This window comes from Chanodichthys erythropterus, chromosome 11 (assembly GCF_024489055.1).
Source record: "Chanodichthys erythropterus isolate Z2021 chromosome 11, ASM2448905v1, whole genome shotgun sequence".
Lineage (NCBI taxonomy): Eukaryota > Metazoa > Chordata > Actinopteri > Cypriniformes > Xenocyprididae > Chanodichthys > Chanodichthys erythropterus.
This window is the reverse complement of record NC_090231.1, coordinates 12,665,940-12,691,839: the sequence shown is the minus strand read 5'-3', so window position 1 is coordinate 12,691,839 and position 25,900 is coordinate 12,665,940. Positions and strand designations below refer to the sequence as shown.

At 36.8% G+C, this 25,900-nt stretch overlaps 2 protein-coding genes and 2 non-coding genes across 4 annotated transcripts; 3 read left to right on the top strand and 1 right to left on the bottom strand.

The window, feature by feature from the left end:
- Positions 1–14,736, bottom strand: LOC137030250 (calpain-5-like). Its single transcript, XM_067400450.1, has 14 exons — positions 14,655–14,736; positions 14,279–14,541; positions 11,446–11,611; positions 10,583–10,714; positions 9,564–9,775; positions 9,207–9,399; positions 8,851–9,044; positions 6,368–6,445; positions 5,821–6,283; positions 5,364–5,486; positions 1,391–1,587; positions 1,084–1,202; positions 612–748; positions 1–524 (listed from the first exon to the last, which is right to left on the bottom strand). The coding sequence occupies exons 3-14, from the start codon at positions 11,608–11,610 to the stop codon at positions 360–362; spliced, it is 2,178 nt and encodes a 725-aa protein (XP_067256551.1). The 5' UTR covers position 11,611; positions 14,279–14,541; positions 14,655–14,736; the 3' UTR covers positions 1–359.
- A 2,819-nt stretch (positions 14,737–17,555) lies between these two features.
- Positions 17,556–21,450, top strand: cnpy4 (canopy FGF signaling regulator 4). The gene is made up of 6 exons (XM_067400451.1): positions 17,556–17,736; positions 17,980–18,106; positions 18,264–18,360; positions 18,494–18,616; positions 20,702–20,819; positions 20,909–21,450. The coding sequence occupies exons 1-6, from the start codon at positions 17,652–17,654 to the stop codon at positions 21,010–21,012; spliced, it is 654 nt and encodes a 217-aa protein (XP_067256552.1). The 5' UTR covers positions 17,556–17,651; the 3' UTR covers positions 21,013–21,450.
- A 181-nt stretch (positions 21,451–21,631) lies between these two features.
- Positions 21,632–21,725, top strand: trnai-uau (transfer RNA isoleucine (anticodon UAU)). Its single transcript has 2 exons — positions 21,632–21,669; positions 21,690–21,725. It is a non-coding gene; the product is annotated as a tRNA-Ile (tRNA).
- Positions 21,726–22,612: 887 nt separating this feature from the next.
- On the top strand, positions 22,613–22,706 carry trnai-uau (transfer RNA isoleucine (anticodon UAU)). Its single transcript has 2 exons — positions 22,613–22,650; positions 22,671–22,706. It is a non-coding gene; the product is annotated as a tRNA-Ile (tRNA).
- The last annotated feature ends 3,194 nt before the right edge of the window (positions 22,707–25,900 follow it).

Sequence of the window (25,900 nt, the reverse complement as noted above, 5' to 3'; positions counted from 1 at the left end):
GTTAAAGAATACATACTTTAAAACTTGTTCTGGCAGAAAATCATCAGTACATTTTCTGTTTTTCTGCTGATTTTTTTTTTCTTACAGTGTAATCATATTTGTTGGAACAAAACATTATCACTAACCAACACATTCTTCATATTTTCCTTATCTGGCCAGCAGATTTGATGACTTTAGCACAAACCACCATTACTATTGTGACCTTGAGCAAAGAATAATCCACGGGTGCTCGAGGGAGATTGTCCCGGTAAGAAGTTCATGGTGCTGTTCTATGCTGAAGTTTAGTTGTGAAATGTAGTTTGTCTTGTTCGGTCAAATGATGACATATCATCAGTCATTACCCTGAGCCCACCTGTCAGTCACAGGTCTGTCAGGCACTGGCTAGAGGAGGTCTCTACAAAAACACAGCCCTGTGACTGGCCACCCTGCAAGTCAATCACTCTGTTTTGTCCTCGTTCATTTCCTCCTGTCTGAAGTCGTGCTCCACCCAGGAATGAGTCCAACAACATGCCTCTTCTCCACAGCTATGCATAATCAAACACACACATAATTACCCTTTGCCTCACTAATACAAACATTATCAACATAAAAGATGTAGTATATCCTCTAACCTCAATGGAGATTTTTGACTTTGGGTTCCTGCTATAAAAGATGGCTTTGGTGTTGAATTCAGGGCTTCCATCTTTTTTGAAAATTCTAGTCCTAACAGAGTCTTCCTCGCACCGGATGACAGCATACACATCAGGAGCTGAAATATATGCACTCTTAGAAAACAGGTTCAATGGGGTTATATATTTGACTTAATTTTAAAGAACCCATTACGTCTTAAATATTTGCAATAATACTTCCATGTTTAATGGGTTACTTCATTTTTTTCAAGTGATAAAGTATGTTTACAAGCTGTTTAATTCATATAATTTAATTAAAACTGACTATTTCTATAATTTTCAAAAATGGTTTCAAGACCAACTTGCTCTATTTTTATTTTATTATTGTTATTATAACATAAAATGATTACTAAAATCATAGTCCTGTTTGTTGGTCAATTGCCTTAAAGTAAGTTTATGAGTTGAGTTGTTGAACCTGTTTGTTTGGGATGGCTAAGGCCAGATGCTTTGAGCAGATGAACTGTAGTTACAGCGCTGGGCTCCGGAATACAACACTGCCACAATGAAGGAGCAGGTAGCTCTTCCTTCAACTCCCTGAAAACAGTAGACAAAATAAAAAAATAGGGAGAGACAGGGGGTGGTGGGGGAGCCCTAGAATCCTTTTTCCCCTCTAGTGACAGCCCTGCTTAAAACTACTAGGCAATGGTCTGACATTTTGTTTACTTATCAGTTGCTTATTTGAATGCAAAGCAGCAGACACAGAGTGGCCTGATCTCCTGTACCTGAGGCGCACATGTGAGTGTGAGAAAAAACGCAGAAGGAACCGACCAGTGGCACCAGGCTGGAAAGTAGTGGGGAGGATGACGTAGCGTCCAGGACCGAGAGTCACCCGCAAGGTGACGCTACGAGAGTCCATATACACAGAGCTAGCAGCCTGCTCACATAAACACTGAACACGACACACACGATTCACCTCCACCTGACGGAAAGAAAAATAGAGGCCCAGCTAGGACAGGGAACATTCTCAGAACTTTCGCTAACGTTCTGGAAAAGTTCATCCAATAATGAGCAATGAATGTTTGTTTAAAATGATCTTTATCAGGGGCCGTATTCACGAAACATCTTAAGGCTAAAAGTAGCTCCTAAATTGCCGATTTAGGAGAAACTCTTAAAAATAATGGGCGTGTCGGTCCTAATTTTAGGAGTCCTAAATCTTTGCTCTAAGAGTATTTCACAAAGCATTTTAGCGCTAAATCTGTGAAATGTTAGGAGTAGTCAAGAGGACTCCTAAAGCCGAGTTCAGACTGCACGATTTTCAAAGTAGTCGGGTCACTGTTCTTTTCACACTGCATGTCTATCTTGGCCAGCATTCAGTCGCTGCTGTGTTCAAACTGCACGATGGATCGGCGACAGAAGGTTTCACACTGCATGACTTAACAATAGGAAGAATCGCCGACAACTCTGTCTGGCACGCAAACTACGTTTCACAACCAAACACACGCGAGATGTGACAAGGAAACAACGCGATGTCACGCGTGCAAGAACAGAGTTATTATTATTATTATTAAAAGCGGTAGCCCGCAAGAAGCTTGCAATAGGAATTGCATGTGCGCTGATTTGCAGCGAAAACAAGAAAAAGAAAAGAAGAATATGGAGGAGGATATGGTTGGGGAGACTGTGGATTGTGTGTTCTGCAACGAGAGTTGGAGGTAAATACATAACTTTTCAATGTGCTGCTGTTGCGGATGGTCAAGCAAATGTCATCTGATGTTCTGATGTAATGTTGTAATGTTCATTACAACATTACATCAATGTTCATCTGTAATGTTCATCTGAAATGAAGCCATGCTTGCTGATATTGTGGTCTATAACTCCTCCCCGAACTCCCCGCTGCTCTGTATCTTGCTCTCTCATTGGCTGTCGGTCATCGCAGATGTAGTTTTCAGTCAGAACACTTTTCACACTGCAGGATTTTGAATCGCGACAGGTCCAGATATAGAGTGTCCCAGGGATGACGCGTTTTTGTAGGCAAAACCCGGAAGCGAGTTAGCATTTTTGGACTTCTTTTTGAATGGGTTTTTGGTAAATCGCCTGAAATAAGGTCTGTGGTTAACAAAGCCTCTAAATACTTTCACGTTTTGATCTATGACATAAAACACACCAGTTATAACCCACTTGTGATTTTTTAAACTTTTACTGTGTCTTCAAATCGGCGGTTGCTAACAAATTGCTAAAAGGGACTACTTCCTTTGGCGGGGACTTTAGACGTCATCATTAAAAACGGGACATTTGGACAGCATTTCTCATGAAAAAGTGTATAAGTATTCATACACAGCGCAGATCATAATCAGCGAGCATGTTTTTAAATAGAGTTGTTTAAATTTAAATAGAGTTTGAGGAAGCTTGGTGGTGGTGACGTTGATCCGCGACCATGGTGTGTAGTCCGTTTATAGCCTACTGTTAGCCTTTTATATCTGACCACTTTATTTAGGCTTCAAAATCTATAAATGTTGTGTTAACTTGTAAAGATTATCTTGATAGACAAAACGTGTAAGTGTCATAACCCTTTGTTAAACACAGAGCTTATTTTCTGCGATTTTCCAAAAGTCTATGGGAAAAATGAATAGGCTTTCAGTCGAGGGAACCCGTGCGACGCTAACTTCCGGGTTGGCCTACAAAAACGCGTCATCCCTGGGGCACTCTATTTAGCATGCCAAATATCTCACGGACGACAGCGACTCGTCGGCGATTCTCTCAGATAACGTCTTTGCCCATTCACACTGCGTGATTTTCACTCGCGTGAACGAGCAGCGATTTGCATGTGATTTCGGGCATTTGTCGGCGATTTCTCAAAACCTGTCGGCGAGCCAAAATCGGGGCTAAAATCGTGCAGTCTGAACTCGGCTTAAGTCACTAAGACCAAATCACAAACAGTCCTAATCCACCCAAAGACACTGGCAATAGCGATAGAGCCTTGGGTGCTGAACCTTTTCTTAATAAATGCAATACATTTTGATTTATAGATGAGAATCTACATTGAGACGCCAAAAATAAATCTTTAACAAATAAATAATATTGTCCGATGTACAATACCTGTGGCAGTGGTTTTCGTGAGTTCACATTTACAAATGATTGAATAGAATTTTTTTTTTTTTAAATTAAGCGTATTTGGTGTGCTGTCCAAGGGGATCGAGGGCACCGAGATTGGAATTTAGCCCAAACCCAAAGTTCTCCCCGTATCCCCAGCCGAGTGAGGAGCAGGGTGTCGGAGCGATGCAGAAAACTGTTGAAGTAGGCCTAACTATAAGTGAGTCGGCTCTCGTCTGTGTATATATTCCTCCTCTCGAGCTGATTAGACCGTTTGAATGTGTTCCTCCCAAACTTTGTTTATAAAACATGATTTGTCGCTTGCGTTCTGCATTCTCTTGAGATGCAGACATCCAAGAGGCGGTCCACATTTAACTGTATATACTAGTTTAATTAGTGACTTAGCCTACATTTTAATACCTTTATTTGAATATGGCAACATTTTTAATAAAAATATTTATTTGAATAGGGCAACATTTGTATTTTAAAACCTTTATTTTAAAATGGAAACATGACACTTCATTCTACAATATTTCTATGATTAAATTACTGACTCCTCCCCATCAGCCAATCACTGTGTGTTTACTCCATAGCAACAAGGTCAACCCCGCCCTTACTCTTAGCTTAAGACTTCTGTCTATTCCTTAGTAAAAGTTTTGTGAATAGGTTTTAAGAGAAAACTCTTAGCTAAGAACTTTTACTGCTATTTAGGAGAACTCTTAGTGGTAAGATAAAAGGTATTGTGAATACGGCCCCTGGTCTTTAATGAAGTCTAGAGATTTACTGTGATTTAGTTGAAATGATAGAACAGTTAGTTAAATTCCTCAATTCGTATCACTCTGTTTGTCTGTGTTTTCGAGTTACAGACTGTCAGTCTGTGCAGGTTACAGTGGTACGCCAGTATGTGGCAACCAGTAACTGTCTTTATGAGTGAATCATTCATTCAAGCGATTCGTTCCAAAACACTGATTCATTCAGATATAGTACTGTGCAAAAGTCTTAGGCCACCTTTAGATGTTGTTTTAGCAATGGTATAATGACCATAGTCTGTTCATCAGAATATAACAATAAAATACAGGAAATTTGTATGTTATATTAAAAAACAGAAGAAAAAAAAAACGGCTTCTAGGCTAAAGTGGCAAATATTTTGTGCCCTCCCCTTACACTTGAGCAATAGCTGGAACCTGGCTCTCCTAAACCTAAATGGAAAGGAAAAGGACTGGAAGGCCAAGAAAACTCAAAATATCATCTCAGAAACTGGAAGAAGTCCAGGAGTTCGCACTAAATACTGATTTTTGCTTAAAGAAGCCATTTTGTTCTGATTATATTTTTGTGTACATATTTACTTCATTTTCTGTTTGTATTGTAATACAAACAACAAATATGGATGGTCATTAAAACATTGCCAAAACAACAAAGCTGGTGGTGGCCTTTAGCACAGTACTGTATGTCAATGTTAAGTTGGTGTATAATGAACTCTTGTATATAAAACATATCATAATCGCAATCAACTGCACAACAACACTATTGCTTGTGTAAAATTGCATAGATTGTGTATAACTTATTGTAAAAATTAAATAAATAAAACCCTACAACCCACATAAATTGACAGACAAAGTTAAAATCTGTTTACCTGTTCTGTAAATGTCTGATTACTCAGTCACTTACCTTTAAAACCTCAAAGCCAATTGGTAAGTTCTCCCCACTTCCCTCCCTCCTTTTCATCCTCCTGTCCTCCTGTTGCAGACTTATCAACACCTCTGCCCCATCTCCAACCAGTTCAAAAATGAACTAAAAGAGGGATGGAGAGAGAGATGAATGACAAACGTGAATGTGAAACTATGGAATATATGATTAAGAGTAGAGGGAAAAGGCCACACAAGTTATATGATAAGATGAGACACAAGATGAGATAGATGTAGACATTGTAGTGATATCATTTCCAGCTTATTAATACTGCAAGAATGATTAATTAAAGTTGGTTTCAGCTCTGCAATAGTTGACACTTATAGCACAATTAGCAGGTGGAATATTTTTAAAGGGACTTTTCCATTAACCTGAACATAAACCTAACCATATTCTAATATCTAGATACTATATACATATACTTTACATATAATTTCACCTGGGGGTTGTGTAGAAACGTGTCTCTGTGATTGATACATCCTCCACATCGACGACTTCTGTCAATTTGCCTCTCCCATCTCATCCCCACACCTCGTTCATGTCTGTTCACACGCTCTTTTCCTCCCTTCATATGCTTTGGTTTTACTTCTGCACTCTCTTTCTTTTTCTGTTTTTCTCTTTGGATTGGTCCCTCCTTCTTTCTTTCATTCAGTCTTTGCTCTTTTTTATCTAGTCTTTGAGCTGGCCTTTGTTTGGACCATTGGGGCCCTGTTGAAGGCCTCTGGTTCTTGATGTTCAGACGACAAGAAGATGAGGAAGGAAGTGGGATCCCAGATGTGTAGGTCCAAGCCCCCTGACAGCACACCTCCTTCCAGTGAGTCTGTGACCAGAGGAGGGATTTTTCTGCCAACCTACACACCACCATGTCTGTGAAGTAACGGCAGAAGTCCTCAAACTCCATCCTAAAGGAAATAAGAAATGTACAATACTGAGTCAAAACATGTATACACATCCGTATTGAAATATTGTATCTTAATTTACACTACCAAAACTCTCCAACATCTCGGACAATAAGGCCCATCTTCTCCCTTTCTCTGCGGCTAAGCTGCTGCCATTGTGGAGACCTGCGAAGGGAACCAATTAAGATATCACAAGCATTAAATATAAAATACTTTCATGTCATTGTTTGTTCCAATTGTAAAATTTTGATTAAAAAATGATTTGAAAATATTGTCTTATTTGACAGCATACACTAAATATTTTCCACTTCAATTGAAGATATAAGATAATCATGTTAGACTGGTTGTTTGCGATAGAGCCTGAACTCTTTTTTTACTCCTGCATCTTCTAAAACTATATTCCAGGTGAGGCTCACAACCTTGGCATTGCTCTGCTCTGCACTGCCTGTCCGATTGCACCACTGGAGCAGTTGTCAAAGAATTATGTCACAAAACACCATGGAAAAAAGCCTTGGTTATAGTACTTGGATACTTAATTATAAATATAAAGTCAAACCTTGAAATGTCACTTGTTGGAACATTAGCACATACGCTACAGAGTGTCTGCCTCAATTGAAGATGACCAGCCAAAGTTAGAAGGGTTTTTCGTATTAGCCCTTGAACTCTTTTCATACTGGAACATCTGTATTCTAGTATAGAGTTTAAAATGAAAGACCAATTATGTTAGACCTTAGCCCTGTTTTCCAACTTGAATACCTTTTTAATTTTAAAACCATGCTCCAGGTGAGGCTCGGACTCACAACCTTGGCATTGCTCTGCTTTGTACTGCCTTATAAGTACCATGCGTACGGTGTACATTTTAGGACTTCCTCACACCTCAGTCATACAACAAAAAGGCGTCATGCCTCAGACTGAAAGGCTTCAGGTCTCAGGAAAAACAATGTCAGGTGTCAGGTCTCGTACAACTAAGCATCGAACAAAACAGACTCAGACCAATAGGCATCAGACGAAACAGACACAGATAAAATGACATCAGACTTAGAATGAAGCGAATTGCCCTGCCTCAATGTGACGTCACATGCACACAGTTTTCTGTTAAATGTTACACTAAGTTGTATGAAACATATCCCTTTATGTGATTATTTTGTATTATTCACTAGTTTTATTTGCATAAAAAGTTAGCTAAATAGCACACTGCAACTAGCTTGCATTGCAAACACTTACGAAAATTAACAATAGTTAAAAGTGTGTTAACTATGTTTTTTTGTCGGATTGATACTATTTGTATAATAATAATTTTACAAATACCATAAACTATAGTATAGTAAAACCATGGTTAATTTTCATAAGGGAAGTAAAAAAATCTTTCGAGCTATTAGACTGCGTTGTAATAAGCATAGCTGTTTTGTGTACAGAGGTTACCAAAGAAATGGCTTTATTTCTGCTGTTCCAGCGCCACCTACTGTCAGTCAGTCAATTAGGCAACGCAATGCAAGGCAATTTTATTTATATAGCACATTTCATGCACAAAGTGCTTTACATAAAAAGGAAACAAATACATAAGAATAAAAATGGAATGCATAAAAAATAAAAATTACAATAAAAACAGAATACCACTATCTAGATGGAAGTCACACTTTACATTTTTATTCAGCCCGTTGCTGTTTTTCTGCAGACCAATGTGAAAATAGGCATGTTCTTTTCTGTATAGAACCTAACCAGTTTAATATTTAATTAAAGCTGTAAGAATAAAATTCATTACATGAATACCATCAATAGATAGATAATACATAATAAACATGCATGCATACACACCTTACATCAATTTGGCAATAGTAACAGTGAAATATTTAAAAAGGGGAGAAAGAAAAAGACAACTGAAGGATGACATTATGATGGGTTAAAATGCAATAGAAAGTTAGGCTATACAAAAAAACTGCACAAAAAACAAACAAATGCCTTTTGTCTGAGTCCATTTCATCCAATGCCTTTTCGTCTGATGCCTTTTTAGTCTGAGGCTGTTTCGTCTGATGCCTAATTGTACGTGACCTGACAACTGACATAGTTTTTCCTGAATGCGTTTTGGCCAGTGACTGAAGCCTTTTAGTCTGAGGCATGACGCCTTTTCGTTGTATGACTGAGGTGTGGGGAATTCCTAAAATGTACACCGTACACACGCTAACCGATTGCGCCGCATGCAGCTACTGCTGCAAAACTTTATTACAAAACACTATAGGAAAAGCCAACCCAAAATGTTGATTACAGAAATGGCCTATATAGAGCTTGATTTCACCAATTCCAACTTCCAAGTTTCAAATTGTTGAAAGATTAGCACCTACACTACAAAGTGTCCGCCTCGTGGTAAGATGGCTCTGTACCATTATATAAACACCATACATTAACCAATTGCGCCTCTGGAGGTGAAGCTTCTGAATGAGAAGTCTCTCCACATAGTGCCTGCCTCAATTAAAGATTGCTAGCCAAAGTTACTTAGGCAGTAGAACGCACCATGGGAAAAGTCAAGAACTCAATTATGGGCTTCTGAGAGAGACTGGCAGACATTAACTCACCCCTGGCTCCAAGCTCCTGTCCAGTCCGCCGTGCCCCAGGGGTTCCTCATCCGCACCATGTACAAACGGCCTGCATTACATATGCCGTGCAGAGTCTCTGACATACGGAGTTTCCTGACTGCAGTCACACCGTATGCATGACCCTTTATCAGTCCACAGTCAAGAACTGATTCTACCTGCTCTCCTTCTGCTGGCTACAACATAAAAAAGAGACAAAATGTGTACAAAAGAAAGAGGTCAAAATAAGAGCTGTGTGACTGAATGTGTCATTTTTATCAAGCCACACAGACCAATTATCATATGGTATTTGCTTGATTTGCAGGGTGTTTAGACTGAAAAACTGAAGTTTTTCTGACCCGAATGGAACAAGTGATGAGTGCTTTGTGACTGTGGGCATGGGCTAGTGTCTGGAACAGCATTTTTCTCTGGTCAGCGTGGTCGATCAGCTCCTCCTGGTTCAGACTCAGTGGTTCGGAGACGCCACCAGTAAAATCAACAAGAGCTTCGGCTGTATTACCTCCCTCTAGAGCCTCATAACACCCATTGAGCCTGACAAAGACAGAGAAAGAGAGATGATAATAGGATTTTGAAATAAAGGACCTTGGTCTACTATGTAGACATTCTTTCAGAAAGCAAAACTATCAATTCCACCACATAATAATTTATTGAAAGTGCATATAAGCTTATAGATTCTTATTTCACAAGTATCTCACTTGGCATAGGCTTTTTCCAGCAAAGCACTCCAGAATTCCCGAGGTGTTGCAGAACGACAGAAGAGCAGCGTTCCATCCTCGCTGACTGGTAAACGGTCATCCACCACAACATCTGTCCACTGGCCCAGTCGCCAGAAACGAAAGTGAAAAATTCCAGCATACTGATCCGGGCGCTTTGGGTGCCACTCTTGTTCAGCGTGGTCTGGGATCACCTGAATAAGGGACAATACAAAAGGAGTGAAATCTTGATAAATGAGCAATTAGTAAACCAATATTCACTATATATTTCCATTGTAATGTACAGTCAAACCAAAAATTGTTCAGACGTTTTTGATATATTTTTACTAGTGGGTTCAGGACACTATAGTTCTTTTATGTAAGTGAGGATAGCACAATAAAGTAAACTGTGACATATTATACCCAAATATTCTTCATACAGTAGACTACCAGTAAAATGTATAAACATTTGGCACCAAAAATTATTCAGACACTTTGACCTGACCATGTTTTGCTTAAGTGTCATCTGACATAATTAATTTTTATTTTTTTCTGACACAGTTCAACTCTGAGATCTTGTCGTATTTTATTACCTTTTTTTTTTTTTAACTCTAATAAATAAATTGTATTAATGAATGAAATGTTCAAGGTGTCTGAATACATTTTGGTTTGACTGTATTTTAAAATGTAATTTATTCCTTTGATGGCAAAGCATCATTACTCCAGACTTAAGTGTCACATGATCCTTCAGAATTTATTATAATATGCTGATTTGCTGCTCAAAAATATTTCTTATTATTATGATTCTTGAAAACAGTTGTGCTGCTTAATGTTTTTGTGGAAACTACGATCAGGACTTCAGGATTGAAGGTTCAAAAGAACAACATTAATTTGAAATTGTAATATTATACATATCTTTACTCTCACTTCAATTTAACAAATCCCTGCTAATTATATGTATTAATTTCTTTTTGAAAAATCATATAGCCCCCAAACTTTTGTATATATATATATATTCTGACCTTCTTCCAGAGTGAGGATTCTGCTGCCAAACATGATGTGGCTGCCACCATCCAGCAGTTACCCAGACTGCCCTGGTGCAGATCCCTTGTGCTGATTCCATCCACAAATAGTCGAGGGTCTTTACACAGTTCCTGGGTGTAAGAGGATAAGAGAAAAGACCCTCAAACTTTTTTTTTCAAAACTAGATAAGGAATAATAAAAAATATAAATAATAAAAAAATACATTTTCATGGTTATAAAGATAGTGTGTTTCACAAACTAGCACTAGAAATAGTAAAGTAACACATAACAGTAAACAATGGCAAAGTATTAATGTTTTCATTAAATTATTTTCTAAATTGTTTTCTTATAGCAAAACAAAGTTTTTTAGATTTTCCTTGAAACTCTAGAACATTGCTTTAATTGTTCTCTTGTTTTTTTTTTTTTTTTTTTTTTTTTTTAATCAGAATATCTTGTATGTAAAATAAAATGTTGGTAATCTCCCTCATTTGAAGCCATACACGCGACACACGCACTCTCCAAAAGAGTCAGGTTACCGACGCCTTGCAGCTGGCAGAAAGGCCTTTAATTAAACATATCTCTAATGCTGCTGACTGCGCAGCCACATTTAGAATCACAAGAGTCACCAGGATAGATCCACTCACTGATACTAGGGGGTCAGAAACTACTGACCTGACACCAGACCTTATGAACAGAAACATCAGACTTTCCAATACATTTTTCCAGTGTAATGGTGTGAATCTTTAGCACCAGCAAAATCTTTGAGGCAATCTACATGATAATATACTTCCAAAGGTTGACAAAATTAACTATTAGTAGGCCTACATGTACACATAAAAAAGAAACAGTCAGTTTCTCTTACCCTGGGTCTCTTCCACGTCAGTCCTGGAGGGGGCGTTCTTTTGTAGAACAGTGACTCAGCTGAAGGAGGAAAGAATGGATCTTGGAACAGAGCTCCTCGCCTCAGACAGGACCTCTTCAGCTTATGATAACACTGACCTTGAAACTTGCACACTTTCTCTGGCATACTGCACAGGGGAGAAATGGATAGAAATGAAGGAGGAAAATTTAAGAGAACAAAGGACAAAGAGGGATAGATATCTATATATATATATAGATATAGATCTCTATATATCTATATATATATATATATAATTCAACACGTTTTATATATATTGTCTCTGTTAATTTATTTTGAGGCTCTGATAATTAAAATAACTATTTAGTTATTTTTAAGCTATGCTTTTGTCCACATACAGCAGTAACAGCCATCAGAATTTGTAAACCACGATGTTTAGTCTTGTTCTGTAACCTAGAGTTTAGCTTCAGTTTCAGGGATGATTGGGTAACGGTGTATTTGCAGACGGTGTAGTTTCCCTTGGCAATGGAGAAGGGTTAGACATGCCCTGGAGAGGTTAAAGTGTCAGGAGGAGTCATTTTGTACATAAAACAGCAAAATAAAATATGTTTAGAGGTTTAGAAGTTGTGTTTAAAGAGGTTTGATGAAAACTTTGGTATTATTGGATATCTCATATTAAAGTCAAGTTTCCAGTCAAGTGTGTTTGTGTGCAAGAGAGACAGTATGTGTATGTGGGAAAGGATATGATTTAGAGGGACATTTTAGCTCTTAGGGGTCTGGCAAGGGGTAAGGAGAGGCCAGGGGCCAACTAAGTGTGCTGGTATATGAGCCACCTATGAGTGTTTGCATGTTTGTGTTAGTATGTGTGTGTAGTCGTGATCCAAGTTGTGTTCACATACCGGACAGGCCAACACTAGCACTGCACTCTTGTCTTACCTCTTTGAGGGAAACACACTAAATGAATCTAAGTATCTTTAACTAACAAACAAACAAAAAAACACAAAATCCCAATATAGAACCTTGCAAACGTATTTAGATGTTTTAAACAAATTTTGTTCTCTTTGATCATTTAAAGGGGCTATATGGCTATATGTAAGAATTTTTTGGGTTGTCTGTGAAAGCACATATACTGACTTTTATGTGACGGACTCGGGCCATTTTTGCCAGGAAAATGATAAGAATCCTGAGATCCTCTCTTCCGTTCAGTGACACTGAATGATTATTATTCAATGTCCAGGATAATGCTGAAAGAGCTATTCTATACTGTATGTGTAATGCAAATAAAAGATACTACATACAAAATGTAGTCTTACATAGCCAGATCTGCATAGTATATAGTCTCAAATATATCAAACTATCAGTGTAATCTTAATTACCTCATCTGTCGTCATGATGCCGGTGAATTGCAGAGCTTGAGCAAACATATCCACATCACTACAATCAGATGCTTTCTTAACTGCTGTTTTCACTGCCATTTTTGTTGTGTTTGTTTTATTATTGGGAGAAAAGTGCGCAGCATATATTTACATATTCATCTAAACGTCACGTTCAGTCTATACGTTACCTGTGAACCAGTGCGAGCACAAGAAATAATTTGCTGTCTGCAGTTCACTTAATGGCCACCGGTGTCACTATAATAATAAGGGTTTCTGAATTCTACATATAGCCCCTTTTATCAGAAAAACTGCAGCTAGCAACACTCTTCTGTTAAATAATATTTTAAAATAACAAATTTCATTAATAATAAATAAATAGGCCTACATTTAAGTCGTAATTGTTGACAAACTATTTCTCTGTATTCAGACTATGCATATTAATATTTTGTGGATAAACTTGCTTGCAGAACACACTGTTCAGCTTTGATTTTGGCATATTTGTCAATGCAGATTTGCACCACAGGTTGTTCTGGTTACTCAGATAACGCCAGTGCACTGCAATTTTCAAAATCTGTCACAGATCATCAGTTGGACTGAGATCAGGGTTTTGACTGGCCAATTGCAGAACATTCACCTTTTTGTTCTCAAGCAATTGCCATGTAAATTTGAGGCTACATTTGGGATCATTTTCCTGGTAAAATGTGCACTCATTCCTTAAATTAAACAAAATGCCTATGTGTTTTTTCTTTCGTTTTGAGGAGTGGGCAAAGTTTTACTTACACATATGTCTTTGAATTATGACTAAAAAGCAACTTGACCACAAAATTCCTTGGATGCATTTTCACCTCAGATTCACAACCAGAATAATTATGCTTGACAGTGGGGTTGTCAGGAAATGTGGTAGTTATTTTAATGATTCACATATGGAGGCCAATTGTAAAGCAATTGTATCCTTGTTAGGGCAATTGTTTTTCATCTGTAAAACTCTTGAACTTCTACAACAGGACTGAACCATGTTCAAACACCCTATTTCAGTAAATCTGCAAACCTGAAACAATGACAACCAACCGTTTTTTTAATAATTAAAATTATTATCATCATAAAGATCCTATAATTTCAACATGATTTGTAAATAACTGTTTATGGGTTTGAATGCTTTTGCAATGCAACATATCACACATTACACATAGAGAGTCACATTATCATGTAAACATGCTATTGTGACTCTATGGCCTCATGGCAACATACATATAAAACCAATAATAAAACAATAAAAAATGACATGGCACTGATGGCTGACAGACTGGACAGATTCACAGAATAATTAGAAATTTTCATCTTATCTACTGTATATGAGATTAATTTCTAAATCAATCCCAGTATATCAAACTAATGTATGAACATTACAAAATGTCTATTGAAGGCTTAATTCAAAAACAGAAAACAGATACAGCACTTACCTGTACCTCACCTTTGTTTTTTTGTTTTGTCTTTGCGTAATATGTCCCTTGTTGCAATGTATCCAGTAATGAAGGCAGTTTCAGGTAAGGCAGTTATTTGCAGAGTATTTGTTTAGGATGATAAGTATAAGACTTCAGTCATTTTGCAGAGTCCATGTGTCTAATATAACAGGAACAGCGTAGCAGGTGTTGGCTTTCTGTTTGATGTCGCTGTGACAACCAGGATTTGTCCGGTAGACCAGGTATGGGTATCCTTGAGTGTTCTAAATGGGTAAATGCTCTGGCATTCATTTGCATTTTCAATATAATATTTAGTTAATCTTCATGACATGTAATGTTGGGTACGTTGAGTGCCTTTATATCTCTGTGTGTATACCTGCACGAAGACAGTCGTTTGTTTATGGATGTAACTCCATCCGTCCAGCCAGTCTAGCTCAAAACACAGTGACATAACAAACAATTACTGATACTGAGACGGGTGTGCGCACAAACAAACACATGTTAGGTTTTCATGTTTTATGGGGAGATTCTACAGACATAATCATTTTTATACTGTATAACTGTATATTCTGTCCCCTAACCCTAAACCCAAACCCAGCCATCACAAAAAAACTTTCTGCGTTTTTACATTTTCAAAAAACATCATTTAATAAGCTGTCATATAAGCTGTTTTCCTTATGGAAACCAAAAAATGTCCCCACAAGGTCAAAAATGACTGGTATTACTATCTTTGTGGGGACATTTGGTCCTCATACCAGGACGACACACACACACACACACACAGTCTTCTAGCTTACACTGAAACAAAAGCTTTCTTATTAAGAGACAACAGCCAGGAAGGGTCATCAAATATTTACACAAAATGTATAATCAGTGCATTAATAGAACTAAATCACCCATAAAATGTAAACAATTAAAAAAAAAAATAATAACATAGTGCATGTTGCTCTTTTGCATTTGTTCCAACCATGCATATTTTCTTGGGTAACCATTTATTTTTTCCCCTTATTTTTCAGTGTATTTGTGCCCTGAAAGCTCAGAGGAATATGCTGAGCGCAACTCCTCTCTCACTGCCACCTGTCCCCGTCATCGCTGTCTTCCTGTGTCTCTCGCTCTCACATTAACACATGGGCTTTCCCTCTTTTCCAAGTCCCATAATTAAGCATGCAGCTCCCCCTGCATATACACGTGCATTCATGCAAATAATCACCCAGTCTCACTCACCATTTGGCCTTCTTGTTCACTCCGAGTGTTTCTCACGTAGTACTTATCTCAGTTCTCTGTCTGGATTTGTCATCTCTCTCATCATTCTCTCTCCTTGGTTTTTCAGCCCCCTCTCTCACGGACCCACCAGAAGGTTCATCATACCATATCGGCTGTCAATAAATGCGTGGCACTGACACCTGAATCCCTAAGAGGGACGGGTGATGCGCCCAGACACCCCTTTTGAAGGCACACAAACTTTAACTAATTCTCTTCCAAAAGCCAATCCAGTAAAGACATACTGACATAACAATCTACTGTCAAGGATTTATTATTTATTTATTTATTTATCTTTTCCAAATGGATTTATAGATGACAGAATGGCTTTGAAATTCAAGTGCCAGCCAATTGAGTTAATGCAATGTACATGTCACTGTTATAAATAAACATCACCTAAACTTTAAACCTGTTCAACTCGCTCAAGGACAGGTGGAACAATAGATCACATAGACACTGCTTTGGGTCTTATTGACAGCCAAAAGGTCATGGGATTAAAGCTCTATAGATATCAATAGTAATGTATAGTTGTTTCACTAAGCCTGTGTTGGTCGTCCTTTATGTTTTGACCTACATGGAGGATGTACTACAACAATGGCAATGAGGGAGTATCCAATTTCTCTCACACTTCATGCGTGGTCATTTTTTAAGTAATGTATGTAAGTTTGGGATCGGTAAGATTTTTAATGTTTTTAATAGAAGTTTCGTCTTCTCACCAAGGTTGCATTTATTTCATTAAAAAAATACAGTAATATTGTGAAATATTTTTACAATTTAAAATTGGATCAAAAGAAGTGGATCAAAAACATTCTTCAAAGTTGTTCTAAGAAGAAAGTTTTGGTATATATTTGATGAAAGGTTTTGATCCACTTCAAATGTTGACTACTTTATTTTACAAAGTCATTTATTCCTATGACGACAAAGCTGAATTTTCAGCATCCTTACTCCAGTCTTCAGTGTCACATGATCCTTCAGAAATCATTCTAATATGCTGATGAAACGTTTCTTATTATTTTCAATGTTGAAAACAGTGAAAATAATACTTTTTTTTTCAGGATTCTTTGGTGAATAGAAAGTTTAAAAGTACAGCATTTATCTGAAATACAAAGCTTTTGTAACATTATACACTACCGTAAGAATTTTTATTTTTTTGAAAAACATAAAAGAAAGTAATACTTTTATTCGGCAAGGATGCATCAAATCGATCAAAAGTGACAGTAAAGACATTTATAATGTTACAAAATATTATATTTCAAATAATATCAATTCTTTCTATTCATCAAAGAATCCTGAAAAAAAAATTGTACACAAATATTTTGTAAAATTGTACACAAATGTTTTCTGAGCAGCAAATCAGCATATTATAATAATTTCTGAAGGATCATGTGACAGCTTTGCCATTACAGTAATAAATTAGGCTACATTTTCAAATATTTTCAAATAAAAAACTTGAAAAAATATTTCACAATATTACTGTTTTTACTGTATTTTTAATTAAATAAATGCAGCCTTGGTAAGCAGACGAAACTTCTTTTAAAAACATTAAAAACCTTATCGTTTCCAAACTTTTGAAAGGTATATATATATATATATATTTTAAATAGGCCTAATATAGCTTAAATTTTGAGTGTAATTTTATGCATTTTTCTCAACAGAAATCTTACCAGTAACCATGGCAAATTATGTTATTGACTTAGAATTTTTCAGGTCTTAAATTAAGACTTAAAAGTGATGAAGTGTCAGTAATCTAACACTGCCCTTGGCTTAAAGTAGTCTCAGTGTAGCTATCATTAGAATTAATGAAAATAAGATCACGAATTTATTGTTGCACTCATTCCACAGTCTTCTGAGATGTTTATCTTACGTTACATTTCCTTTACTTATTTAAAGAACGCCACTTTATTGTCAGCTCGATCATTGTTTTGTGCTTTCGATTAGCTATGCCTAAATCGATAACGCGTGTTTTGTTTTGTTTGCCATTACTTACCATCTGCTTTGGCAGTGCGCATGCTCTGTTTCCACTAGCCTGAAGTTACCATCCTCAAAAAATGTCGATGTGGCTTTAACGTGAAATTCTATTGAGTCCAAACAGAGTTTAGAAACAGAGGTCACTATGGAAATGTTTGCAGTTTTCCTGTTTTGTATGTTCAGCCTCGTTTTGGCAAACCAAGAGGAGCGATTGCCGAATAAATGCGAGGGTAAGAAACAGAAAGTGTCTTTACCCCTTAGGTGTTAAATATAAAAGAAACTATCATGAAAACCACCGTAAAATATATTATAATTCTTCTACAAATATCAACCAGTGCAGAGTTTGTCTGTGCACTTCTGTTTACATGTGAAAATCGTACTTACTGTTTTTCATTCAGGTTGTAAAGTGTTTTTTTTTTTTTTTTTTAAACTACAGAAATTATTGCGTTGTTAATATAATTTTTTTTTAATAGTTTGTAAATTACTGACGGTGGAGTTGCAGGACGCCCTAGAAAAAACTGGCCGCTCGAAGGAAGTTCTAGAGCTCGGAGAAGTTTTGGACACTGGAAAGCGCAGGCGCAAAATCAAATACAACACTTCGTGAGTATTGATGACATACTGATACTGACATGTCCGTTCTGTGCCTATGAGGAAAAACTGCCGAGAGAGAGAGAAAGAACCATGGAGTTTAGGAAAAAATTAAAACCTATTGATGTTCTCCCTCCTGTTGCCATTATTACGATTTATTTGTTTCCAGAGAGACACGACTCACTGAGGCCATGGACAACATCTGTGAAAGAATTCTGCAGTATAAAGTCCATGCTGAGAGACCAGGAAGCCTTCGCTATGCCAAAGTATTAAGCTCACCTCAGCACTATTTTCTCTACTCTTCAATTCAGTCAGTCCTCATTTAAAGAGATGCTTTGAAAATGTATATCTTTGTTTGCAGACTAATGACGATTCATTATAGACTGCTGTGTTTGTCAGGGCACAAGCCAAACCATGAACACACTTAAGAGCCTGGTGGATAAGGGAGTAAAGGTAGAACTGGGTGTCCCTTATGAACTATGGGATGAACCATCAGTGGAGGTGGCAGACCTGAAGAGACAGGTAATACACATTTACAAACAAAGAAAGAGCTGTAGGTGATGTATTTGCATGTTTTTATATTCTAAGATGATGTATTGTTATTAATTGATATTAAAGGGATAGTTCATCCAAATATGGAAAATTATCCCATGATTTACTCACCCTCAAGCCATCCTATGTGTATATGATCTTCTTTCAAGATGAACACAATCAGAGATATATTCAAAAATATCATTAGTCCTCCAAGGTTTATAATGGTTGTGAATGGGGGGCCAAAATAATGCATCCATCCATAAAAAAAAAAATCCATACGACTCCAGGGCCCGGTTTTTCAAAAGTAATCCACTAGGATTTTGGATAACGGATTGGATCAAATCTTGAAAATGTGTTTTTCAAAAGAAAAACGGATTACATAATCGGATTAGATCACGTAAACCAATCTTGGTTTTGATCCGGATCAAACCTTTATTTTGGGTTTTTCAGAACCTTTTTGTAGGATTTGGATCATTTTGGTCCAAAAAAACAGGATTATCCTGATCCCAACAGGGGGTAGGATTTCAAGGTGGATTCCAGGAGGAAAATGTAGTAAAACTTTAAAACAAGTCAACATTTTTATCATGTAATATACATACACATTTTTTATCTTGCTCTTGATTAGTTTAACTGTTAAAGTAATAAATTAAATGCAGACATTAGTCTACATATTTAGCCTTTCGGTAACCTACTCTAAAGTAAAAATAAATTTTGGTGCCATAAAACAATCTCCAAACAGCTGTAAATATCCAACAAAAATATATTTAATTCAAAACCCATATTCTTTCTATCAACATGTCCCTTTAGGGCCTCCGTAGAGCACTGGAAATCCAGATTTGGTGATCCTGAAAAGTTACTTTCCGGATCAGATTGATCCAATCCGATGTTGCTTTAAAAAACTGGCTCCAAAAGTAAGTTGGATTATGTGATCACGGATCACAAAAAAAGGATTACTAAATCCGGATCAATTTTATCCGGATTAAACCTTTTGAAAAACTGGGCCCAGGGGCCAGTTGTTCAAAAAGTTTAATCTGGATTAGAATGATGTGGATTTGGAAATCCCATGTTTTGCTATCCAGGATCAGGTAATCCATTTTACTTTTGTGCTGGTTTTTCAAAGAAAAATTGGATTGCCAGATGACCAAATCTAGATGACCAAATCTAGATTACCAATGCTCTACGGAGCCCCTAAAGGGATATGATGATAGAAAGAATATGGGTTTTGAATTACATATAATATTTTTGTTGGATATTTTTTTACTTTACAGTAGGTTACCAAAAGGCTAAATATGTAGGTTAATGTCTACTTCTAATTTATTTAACAGTTAAACTAATCAAGAGCAAAATAAAAAAAATGGGTATGTATATTACATGATATAAATGTTGTATTTTTTGACCAGTTTTAAATTTTTACTACATTTTCCTCCTGAAATCCACCTTGGAATCCTACCCCTGTTGGGATCAGGATCAGGATAATCCTGTTTTTTTGGATCGAAGTTATCCAAATCCTACTGACAAGTTTTGAACAACACAAACTGAAGGTTTGATCCAGATTAAAACTAGGATTGGATTTTGTGATCTAATCTGATTTCAGAATCCCTTTTTCCTTTTGAACAACCGATTTTCAAGATTTGATCCAATCCTATAGCCAAAATATGATCGGATTACTTTTGAACAACTGGCCCCAGGGGGTTAATAAAGGCCTTCTGAAGCAAAGTGATGTATTTTTGTATGAAAAATATCTTTATAAAGACTTTATAAATTCAAATAACTAGCTTATTTTATGGATGGATGCATTATTTTTGACTTCAAAACATGGCCCCCCATTCACAACCATTATATACCTTGGAGGACTAAGGATATTTTAAATATATCTCTGATTGTTTTCATCTTGAAAGAAGATAGTCATATACACATAGGAGGGCTTGAGGGTGAGTAAAGCTTGGGGTAATTATTGAGGGTGAACTATCCCTTTAATAAAAAAAAAAAATTTAATGGTAGTGATATCCAAATCAAAATACCTTTTGGGACAGTGTGTTAAAATGTATCTGTCTTTTTATGTTTATATTACAGTGTGAGACCATGTTAGAAGAGTATGAAGAGGTTGTGGAGAGCTGGTACTTTCATCATCAAGATGAGAAACTTGACAGATTCTTCTGTGCAACCCATGTGCTCGGAGACTCAGACCAAGGTAGTAAATACCCAATCTAATCCTTCCTGACAAACGTACACTTACACATCAAGCCATTATTTTCAAGGCCTCGTTTCCATCACTTTCAGAGTGCCTGAATGAGGTATGGAAAGGTGACATGGGCATGAAGGGATCAAAAGAAGAGAGCGAGGGAGAGGATGGAGGACAGACCCACGACGCAGGAGAACTGTAAAAGCAGAGCCATAATGGTTGATGCATGCACAACCTGTATGACATATTTGCACAAAGCTACATAGGAACCAAGGTTTTTCTCAAGCATCTGCATTAATATGAATGAAAGTGAACTCTCAGTGTTTTCCCAATCTGTTCTTTTTTGCCAAGTCATGGGATGTGAACAGTCCTTGATGTTTTACCTCTTTGTCCATGCAGACATTTTAAATTTCTATTTTTATGCAGTTACAGAATGTGCCTTTTATTGTATGTTGTCTTACGTGTTTGAGCAAATACAGACACTAACACTTTTTACTGTTAGATGAGACTGGGAATTGTATTCGTATTTATCGTTACTGCACAACCATGCTCAAACAAAACAGATGGCTTTAGGATTTTGTATTTTGGGGTACTTACAAAATATTTTTTCTCCTGATGTAATATGTACAGTAATCTTTATTAAATGATGCATTGTTGCTATAAATCCAAAGTGTGTCTTAATTTGTGTGTGTGGACAAAGTCCCAGTACGAAGTCTTTAGATTTATATGCTTTATTCTCCAGTGTCTTCGAGAGGAAAAACAATCCTATCAATTTGACTATTGACAGCCAGTTAATGAGCTCCAGTAATGGGTCACGTGAAGCTCCAGTGGCGCAATCGGTTAGCGCGCGGTACTTATATAGCAGTACAAAGCAGAGCAATGCCGAGGTTGTGAGTTCGAGCCTCACCTGGAGCAATTTTGAAATGCATGTCATCCTGAACTCAATGAGGAAATTCTCCACATCCCGTATGTAATTAATTGGGTCCAAATAGTGGGGTTTTTCAGGGTTGCAAATCGAAATAAAATGGAACACAAGAGTCCAGTTGCTAGGAAACCTATTTATAATATTATTAATAAGAGTTTTCTTGAATTAAGTTGCCTTGTTGTAATCTCTCTCACGGTTGGGTTAACGTGCCAGCTGCTTTGAGCCAAAGATGCAGGAAGCCTTTTTGTGTAAAAGGCTATTCTTCGGATGTTTTATTAAATGGCAGCCTAAATTAAATATTCAAATAATTTAATTAAATAGTCAAAAATAATTAAATACTCAAACAAAAATTGTTGATTTATTCATGGATAAATGAAAGATAATCCATTCGTGTTGATCCCAATGTGCATGAACTGTCGCCTAGTGGTTAAATTCATGACTTGTGAACTTGTGAAGTGAATTCATGCTTCTAGGTCTATCGAAGAACAGTAACACTATAACACACATAAAATTACATTTACAAAAAAAGTTCAGTGCAACACTGACACTTATTATATAGGTTACTAACTACCAAGCAGGGGTTTTTAAGGAAAATTACCACAATGGCGACTAAAAAGAGACTTACACACCACAAGAGGGCAGTAGAGTTCCAGTCATAAAACACAAACTAACAAACTGCCCATTCGTAGACTGGTCCACTGGTAAGATGAGAAACTGTCCGTGTGAATAAACGGATAACTGATGCCGAAAGCGTTATGTGTAACATCACTAGTAAGAGTGAGGAATTGAGAGATCCGTGTTACGTTCCCTTTTTAAGCATTCTATTGTCATCATTAGGCCTAGATGCTCAGATTGTATGTTTTATAAAGCAGCTGAAGCTCCAGTGGCGCAATCGGTTAGCGCGCGGTACTTATATAGCAGTACAATGCAGAGCAATGCCGAGGTTGTGAGTTCGAGCCTCACCTGGAGCAGTTTTAGGGCAAAAGCAATTCTGGCCTATCAAATTAATTAACACAGTGCATTGTGTCTACATCACTCTGGGATTCAGTACTGTGTAGGCTAGTGTTCTACTTGTGTAGTCAGTTTTGAACCAGTGATCTGGTTATGCTAAACAAATAAGATTTAATAGCAGTACATTTTATAAAACACTGGTTGCTTATTTATAATTTATTTCCATAAACTGACAAATAATATATCTTGGTGAATATATCCGAGTTACATTTACAAATGAGGGCTCCAGCTCACTACACTCCAGTGTAGAATATAATCCTAAAGATTGCTTTGAGATTCTGACCCTGCAGCAAGTTTCTTTTCTTTTTGCTTTAACGGACACCTATTTTATGATGTCTAAAATTTTAAAGGAACAATATTAAACTTTTTGTTCAAAATTAATACAATTCAAATTAATAAAAAGAGTCAATACATCATTAATCCTTCCAAGGATGTTTTTGTCTTAATCTGATTCACTATAGTAAGCCTATTTTAAGTGTTTATATATTAGCCCTGATGGGATGGTTTTTATGGAAAATTACGTGCATACATCACTCAACCGTGTGTGTCTTGTCATATCCATAAATAAAGAAAAGTTTATCTGAGTATAAGCTGCGTCTCATTTCGAAGTCTGTGTCCTCAGGAGGTCGAGGAGCTATCCAGGATTTTGTGGCCACACTGAGGTAGTCTCATTTAAGAAAAGTAACCAGTAAATTGCAAAGTAAGAAATAAATTACAGTATTTTACACCTCACAATGAATAACAGTCAATGTCTAATGACGTATGCAGCCTCCGAAATGGGACGCAGCATTTGAGAGTGTATAGGTTAGTTGTCACAACGAGCAAGAAGGGTTGACATGAAGCAGGCTAAATCTCCAACCTCCAGGGAATCACCTTTTAAAATAAACGCAGAACACAGGAGATTCTACTGGAAAAAAAGAGAATGCGACAGTTACAGAGCTCGTAATAAAACAAGAATCAACATGTGGCTTGTCTTTTTGAGGATGGCGGAAACCGAGGGATTTGAAATTTTGTAAAAGCAGTGAGGAGATGGCGTTTTTATTACTCAACAGGTGAGTAAGTTATTTTACTTAACAGACAATTTGCCATATGCATCTCTCTAACAGTGTTCATTGTAAAGCATTATATTATGAAGGGTTATATTCATCCACATAGTCAAAACCAAAACAATATTCTTGCGCAAACACAGTTTTGTTCTTTTAACCGCTAGAGTAACATCCTGTACCTTTAAATCAATGGATTGTGTATTTTAAATATCTAATTTAGAGCACTTTTTCATGCTCACTTTTCCTAAAAGATTTCAATTTCAAGGGTTTGTTCAATAAACTTCTTAAATTACCAAGAAAAATCAGGGCTAATGACTTCTTTGACCAATTGCAGTCATTAACTTTAATACACATTCTTTTAAACATTATTAATCACACATGTATGACTTACCACCAGTGCAGTGCTTTTGTTCTTGGTCATTTATTCCTGTTCGTATGCATATAGGTCACGTTTGTACTATATGTAGCACACATAATTCTTCCTTTTTCTTGATCAGTACTATACCTGCGTCACATAATTCAATGTCAGAGAGAACATTTGCCTTTAATGCAAGCACTGAATACAAATCAGTGTAGCACTCTGGACTACAATATAGTTTTGAAAAGAACCCATTCTGCAAGCCTGGACATTATTTATAAGAATCTGGGGATAATGTGACTGTCCCTAAGCAGTCCTGAAGACATCACTAGTCTGTTTATGCATTTTAACTGTAAAGTTTGCCTGTTAACAGGATTGATTCCCACAAAAAAAAAAAAGTCATTAGGATTAGGGTTAGAAAATTCTTTATTCAGCAAACTCCTCCTATTAATATCTCTCTTGATTCTGTACAACTATACGAAAAAGAGGAAAAATATACAAACATGACTTCTATGTTTCAGCATCTATTTTTAAAATTTAAAATAAAATTAAGATCATTTAGATAATTTCGCATTTGCCTGAGCTTGAATTTCTGCCATCATATTTTAAACTGGCACTGTTAAATGTTGAAATGTTATTCTATATGATCCAAACATTTATGAGATATGTATCCATGGAATTAATTATGACGTGTTTCATTTGAAATCAAAACAGAAATTATGCCAAGGATTCAGACTTCCTTTTCGTCTCTAGGAAAACAAAGCTCTCACGAGCAGCTGTTTCAAAATCAAACACAGTTTGCACTGTTTGCATCATCAAATACTTGAAACCTAATTAAGGATGAAATGAGTGGAAATGAGACGAGTTTAGACAACAAAAGATGAAGGAGAAAATCTCAGTGATATATGACTAAAGCTGGTTTTAATATTTTAAGAGGTTACAGAACCTCTAATTGCAATCAAAGGCTAATACTCAAGCACTGGGCTTTTTTTATTCTTAGAAAAATAAATGAAATCCATAACTTGATAACACTGACAAATGAAGTGCCATTGTATGTATTTTGTGAACACATGAAGATGTTATTTTGCAGTCAGACCACAGTAGCTCTCACCTCGTTTTGGTGACATTTGCTCTTGCCGCTCACTTCTCTCCAACACTCAATGTCTGGATCTTCTCCAACCTGCTTTCAATATCACATGGTGTAATAGATCCAGCAGACACTTTTGTGTGTTGTAGTTCCCCAGTCAAACTGATATGTGAGGTGAAAGAATGCCAAGAATATGTGATGTGCTCGATTGTACCAGTTCATCCCTCAATTAAGTTTGTTGTACTTGACAAGCATCCAAAAGCATCAAACCTTAAAAACATGGGCACACACAGCCATACACCTGGGAAACAGTCCTCCAGGGAAGTCATCAATCAGTTTTATGGGACTTCTCTGGGAGAGTTTCTTTTGTTTCCCTTTCAATTCAGTTGTTCTTTTTTCACTCTCTCCCCTTGCCTCACCCTTACTCACTATTTCCATATGTGTCAGCTTTAGATCCTCTCCAGAGAGGGAGCGCCTCGTTCCTGGGGTTACCCAAAGTGTTGTTTCAATTGCGCATTGAACTTTGAATTGACGCCCGCAAGGGTACAAGTTCAAGATCACAGTGCATAACCAAAATTGCCTTAGGTGATATTTTCTCAGCTGAAGAGTCAGAAAACCGAGAAAGTGTGCATACATTCTAAATGTGCTTAACGCATGGCGTTC

Bases quoted from the DNA above. Each gene is read 5' to 3' on its own strand.
- LOC137030250 (XM_067400450.1), bottom strand. From the start codon at position 11,610: ATGCCAGAGAAAGTGTGCAAGTTTCAAGGTCAGTGTTATCATAAGCTG. The intron at 9,400-9,563 runs GTGAGATACTTG...TGTCTTTGTCAG, and splicing joins CTGGAAAAAGCCTATGCCAA to GCTCAATGGGTGTTATGAGG. The intron at 5,487-5,820 runs GTGAAATTATAT...TCCCTCTTTTAG, and splicing joins CGTTTCTACACAACCCCCAG to TTCATTTTTGAACTGGTTGG.
- cnpy4 (XM_067400451.1), top strand. From the start codon at position 17,652: ATGGAAATGTTTGCAGTTTTCCTGTTTTGTATGTTCAGCCTCGTTTTG. The intron at 17,737-17,979 runs GTAAGAAACAGA...TTTTTTTAATAG, and splicing joins ATTGCCGAATAAATGCGAGG to TTTGTAAATTACTGACGGTG. The intron at 18,617-20,701 runs GTAATACACATT...TTTATATTACAG, and splicing joins TGGCAGACCTGAAGAGACAG to TGTGAGACCATGTTAGAAGA.